General features: G+C 31.9%; 1 protein-coding gene across 1 annotated transcript; it reads right to left on the minus strand.

The window, feature by feature from the left end:
* Positions 1 to 2,772: 2,772 nt before the first annotated feature.
* On the minus strand, positions 2,773 to 3,874 carry LOC25497455 (cytosolic sulfotransferase 15). The gene has a single exon (XM_013592035.3). The coding sequence runs from the start codon at positions 3,872 to 3,874 to the stop codon at positions 2,864 to 2,866; it is 1,011 nt and encodes a 336-aa protein (XP_013447489.1). The 3' UTR covers positions 2,773 to 2,863.
* Between the last annotated feature and the right edge of the window lie 2,145 nt (positions 3,875 to 6,019).

The raw sequence follows: 6,019 nt of genomic DNA on the forward strand, positions 1-6,019 counted from the left end.
GCTGACATCTGTTAGTATTTTTTGCCCTTTTAGTGAGATTTGCTATATATATCCCATGTAACACAAAATTTTCTATATACACCCTCCTATAAAAAAATTTGGTTGTTCTTGATAATATGCTAAAAAATTTATTATCAAAGAAATTGGTGATATTTTTTGGGCCATTTGCTCCTAATAATGTGCTTCACTAATATTAAAAATATCGACAATATTTATTATCCAAGAAATTGGGATAATTTTCGTAACAAAGCAAATTCTATTTAGTTGAAAATAGGGTGCTAAAATTTCATTATACTTCACATGTGCTATTTTTCTCTACTTCTACGGTATTTTTATTTTGTAGTGAAAAGCAAAATAAAAAAACGAAATGAAAAGCAAAAAAACACAACAATGAGCTAAAAAAATTATGATGCATTATGTAAAGGCCCTTTTTTCATATTATGCCTAAGGCCCGTAAAACTTTAGAAACGGGCCTGATATATATATATATGTAAAAAAAATACACTTTTAGTGTATACAAATTAATCTTTTTTTTTTTAAAGCAAACAAATTAATCTCTTTAAAGACTATATATGTGACAATTTAAAGTATACAAGAGGTTGAAGGGAGGAAGCAGTGTGATTGTCTGATTGATTAGAGCAAAACCGATGAACAGTAACCCTCTAAGGGTTTGATGCCGCCGGCAACGGTTGGCTACCATCTTCCTCCGGATCTGTCGTATCCCTCTTCGATTCTCGGCGTTTTGGGTACACGATATGGGTTCTCTCTCATTTCTTGGTAAGGGTAAGGTGTTCTTGCTCCTTTCTATTTGACTTTCAAGTTGTACTGTTGGTAGCGTTCAAGCTTCGGTTTCACTCTTTCGAACTGGTGTTGGGTCATCAAGGTTTCAGTTTCTTGTTTTGTGAGTTTCATTCTGTGTGTTGTGTATTTGGTGGGAAGCAACAACCGCACTTTTGCCCAAGCAGTTAAGAGTACTTGCAACATTTAACAACAACATTTGTTGAAGTCTGCAATCAAAGGGGACTCTCTTTGTATAGAAATTTCACAGGATGAATATGAGAAAGGCTTTGAAGGTTGCCAACATAATCTTCGTGGAAGATTGTTTTTGAGCAAAGGCGATAAACCAAATTCTGTAAGTAACCTACATGAGAAATTACTTGCATTATGGACTCTACCGGAAAATGGAAGATCATTCTGTTGGGGAAGGTTTTTTATTTATTTTTGAGTTTTCTTCCATGGAAGACTTGAAGAAAATCTTGGGAGCGGGTTCTTGGAATCTCAAGCCATGTATTATTCGTCTCTCTAAATGGTCTCCAAATTTTAGCATTCACAATCATAAACAAACTCATGTGCAAGTCTGCATTAGATTGATAGATCACCCTCAAGATTATTAGAGACATTTTGCAAGGATCTTGGTTGATCTTCACCTTTCCAAAAGGATTTTTAAAGAGATTATGGTTGAATGTGAAGGGGTTTCCTTTTATGTTGAAATTCATTATGAACGACTTCTTGAATTATGTAACAATTGGTCATTTTATTGGTCAATGTAAGTGGTTGCATAGCAATTACAATGCCTCCAAGGAGGTTGATAAAAAAACAAAAAGAGAATGCTCACAAGGGTGAGGCATCTGATACTATGTCGCACCCTTGTCCTCAGCAGGATAGACAGCCTGAGGTTGCTATAATTGATGCTATTGTGCAACAATCAGGATGCAGCAAAATTGTTGTAGATGAGGATCCACTTATTATTAATATTATAAGGTCTAGAGAGATGACAACTACGATGCATGTACGAGATACTTTTAAGTTTGTGGAAGAGGCATATTCTATTTCTATTGAAACTCTTCTTGTGCTTGCTGCACAAGTGGAAGACACCTTAGCTCTGGTTGAGATACATAATGGGGACCAATAGAGCAATTCTTATGTTGGTATGTGTATCACTAGCCCTTGGTGTGATGAGGCGACTGATATGGATTACGATAATGATCATACACTCGATGACTTTGAGCAAGAATTGGGAACGGATAATTTTGTAGCTGGGACAAACTCTAACTTGTTAAACTTTAGTGCACGTGTTATTCATGTATGCAAGTTTTATGACTTGTTCCTTCCGTGGCCCAACAAACTATGTATTTTTTTAGTAATTCCTAGGCTAACATGGGTGAAAAAGAAGAAACTGTTGATTTGACAAGAGACACAGGCCAACCAATAAAGAAGAAGAGAAAGAAGCAGTAGTGTGACGCGAGCAAAGGTTTTAAGGTGGGTGCTTCTAGCTGTTCGCTTCACTAGCTCTTTAGCTGGTCTCTTTTCTCTTGTTTTTTTTTGTTTTTGTTTTTCTCTTTGTTTTTTCTTTTCCTTTTTCCGCTTTTATTTTTTCTTGAGGGTTTTGGTTTTTTCTCCCCTCACTCTTTGTATTTCTTTCTTTTAATATATGATTAGGGTTCTGTAGTAGATGACCCCTCTGCACCCTTCTTTTTCTTAAAAAATAAAAGTAAATATATTCAAACATGTGATTCCAAAGACTATAGAGGACAAAGATTCATATGATGAGTATTATTATAAAGTATATATCACATGATTTTGCAAACGAGGTAACGTATTACATGCCAATACTAAAGATCACTCAAAAGAAACATTGATTAAACTTTTACACACACTTCACAACAATATGATTCTATGAGACAGCCACATAGTTGACAAGACAGGTAAAACCTCTATGATATTAATTCAACAAATAAAAAGGACCAACAACAATATTTGCTTCTTCCACTTATTCTAAATAAAAAGTTGTTGCATCTAGCAACTTATTTAAGATAATAACCTCACCATTAAAACATTTACTCACTTCCACTAGTTATATTAATTATGGGCATACATTAAATGAAATACCAGATCCACTTAATTTTTCTTCTATGATTTTGGATAACTTATCTACCATTGAAGGAGAAAGATAATTAATCCAATCCCCTATTTCTCCCTTTCGAAAGAAGTACTTTTTGTCATAAATCTTTCCCAAGACTCCAGATTTATTTGCTTCCAATCCTTTCATCTTTTCAAAGCTACATAAATTGATTATATTTTCAATCACACCATTACTTTCTTCCTCTTGAGTAAAAGGACAACCCAAAAACTCTGCAATTCTTTTAACATGAAAATTTATATCTTCTTTAAGATCTTCATATTTCAAGAATAAAATCTTGTTTGGTCTAGCTTTGCTCTCCTTCAAGTAACCCAACATATGGTCCCAAAATGGACCAACATGACATAATCCCTCACAATATTTTTCAAAATCATCCTCTAAAGTTGATGTAGGTAAAGATTGATTTAATGCAATTTTGTTCATGAAATTCCAATAAGACACAAAAGTGTCAAATGGGTTCCTACATATGTAAATTATCTTACAATTGGACTCTTTAATAGACTTGGCTAGAGAATGGAAAGGAATGTGAGTTCCAAAAATCCTTGGTTCAATCATGTTTAATAGGTCAAGTTTAGCAAATTGCCAAGAGATGTCAGTATAAATATTTAACTCAAAGAAAGGAACTAATTCATGAGGATTAGATGTAAGCAATGGATGATTATGTAAAGAAGAGAAATGATGGCGATTAATAATGGCAAAGGTTAGGGCTTTCAACCATGTTGTTCCTGATTTTGGAACAGTGGCAACAACCACATCACTATCCTTAGCTTGAAAGTGGTTTTGAAAAGAGATTATAGATTGTATTTGTGCTGCTGTAGTCCAAAAACCTTGAAAAAAATAAAAATATTGATTTCCAAACCCATATTCTTTAGGAAGTGAGAGAATTAGATTCTTACACTCTTCTCCAATTGCTTCCAATTGCTCATCTTTTGATTGTTCTTCTGTTGATGCCATTGAAGGAGAACACAAATGCTAGATTGCTAATATGGTGGCAAGCATTTCATTGTTATTTATAGACAAGTAGGTTGTGTAAAATAAAATACTTTAATCGCTTTTGGATCCACTATTTACTTTAGACTTGGTTTCAAAGTTTTTTTATTTTCATATTTTAAGAAATTGAATTAAAAATTGAATGATATTTTGCATTCAAATTTTTAAAACGTTATAAAAAGTTCCTTCAGAATTTTATTTTTAACATGTGATTAATTAAACTTACATTTTTTTTATAGGTCAAAAATTCAAGATAAAAGTAACAAAATTAAGGATCGTTGTTAAATTTGACCTATTTTTGTATGAAGAAATTATTTATAATGATCTACACATGCATGCAAAAAAGCACAAGTCAAGTATTATTACTTGATATATATATAAAATGAGACAAATATTAGTAACCGATACATAAAAAACATGGGACAAATATTTATAACTGATATATACAAAAGCAAGAGATAAATATTTGTCACTAATAAATATTGCAAAAAAAAACTGTTCACCAAAAAAAAATTAAAAAGCTCGACAAATATTTTTTGTTGATACCTAAAAAAACAAGAGGTAAACATTTATTGTTGGTGTGTGTATATATATATATATATATTTGTGTCTGGGGTTCGAACTCCAGACCTTGCATATATCATGCATTGTCTTTGCCAACTGAGTTAAGCTCACACGGACAGATTCAATATTCATTGGAAAAGAAGAAAAAAAAACGAGACTATTATTTATCATTGATACATAAAAAATACGGGACAAATATTTGTCTATGAAATATAATATAAAAGTATTGCACAACTATTAATCACTAAATCATACAAAAAAAACGTGAAAAAATATTCGTTAGTGATGATAAATATTATTATTTTTTAAAAACAAAAGTCATTCAAAATGCAAAGAAATACAAAGTTAGCCAAGTCTAACCTAAATTCATTAACCAAAAAAGAAAAAAATTACAAAGAAAGATCAAGGGAACTAGGTCAACATCGTTTTACCAAAAATGAAGAGAAATACAAAGAAAGACAAGGGGAAATAGGTCAACATCATTTTCAAAAAGACATAAATCTAAAGTTAGGTAATTCTAACCTATTTCTTATGTATTATAGGTTAATGTTATCATGGAGGGAAGAGATCACCAAACATAAGAAGAAAATGTTAAGACAATGTTAGTTAACTTATCTGAACAATATTTCCTTTCTCTATAAATTAATTAATTGGTAAATATTTAGAAAATATTGTGTAAATATTAAAAAAAAAAAAAACATAAAAGGTGTGAGACTCACAGGTTCAGGAACGAATCAAACGAAAGCTGGTGGTAATCTAATGCCTCCGCTTGGTGGACATGTAACGCTCAAGGCTGATGAGAGCGGAGAATGGTCCGGATCCTGGCAGCTTGCACATTGGAATGAGAGGGATGTTGAAGCCGTGCAGATATGGGATTGCATGGTTGAAGAAAGGCTTATAATTGTTTGGTACTATCGATATCAACAAGATGCATCTTCTTTTTTGAAGCCCATACCATAAGAACTCCATAGTTAAGTGTATTTGGCTTGGAGCAATTTTGGGATGGGTGACCTCCTGCGAAGTTTCCTGGAAAATACTCATGTTGGTTTGTGGGGTAAATCGACAATCCTCAAAGCATAGTTTCTCTAATAAAAATAAAGAATTTATCATAGTTTTTTATGAGGTTTTTATCATATATATATATATCACTGGGAAAAAAACATGAGACTATTTATCATACATACATAAAAAAACACGGGATAAAATATGACAAAATATTCGTTAGTGATAAATATTTATTTATTTTTAAACAAAAGTCAAGCAAGTCTAACATAAATTCATTAACCAAAAAAGAAGAAAATACAAAGAAAGACAAGAGGAACTAGGTCATGTAACCAAAAAAAGAGGAACTAGGTCAACATCTTTTTACCAAAAAAAGAGAAATACAAAGATAGACAAGTTAGGTTAACATCTTTTTCAAAATGACATAAATCTAAAGTTAAATAAGTCTAATCTATTTCGTTTATTTTTATAGGTTAATGTTATCAGGGAGGGAATAGAACCAAACAATAGAAGAAAATGTTAAACCAATACTAGTTAACTTAT

This window comes from Medicago truncatula, chromosome 7 (genome assembly GCF_003473485.1).
Source record: "Medicago truncatula cultivar Jemalong A17 chromosome 7, MtrunA17r5.0-ANR, whole genome shotgun sequence".
In the NCBI taxonomy this organism is placed as follows: domain Eukaryota; kingdom Viridiplantae; phylum Streptophyta; class Magnoliopsida; order Fabales; family Fabaceae; genus Medicago; species Medicago truncatula.

What these genes read in the sequence shown, in the direction of transcription:
- LOC25497455 (XM_013592035.3), bottom strand. Translation starts at nt 3,874, where the DNA reads ATGGCATCAACAGAAGAACAATCAAAAGATGAGCAATTGGAAGCAATT.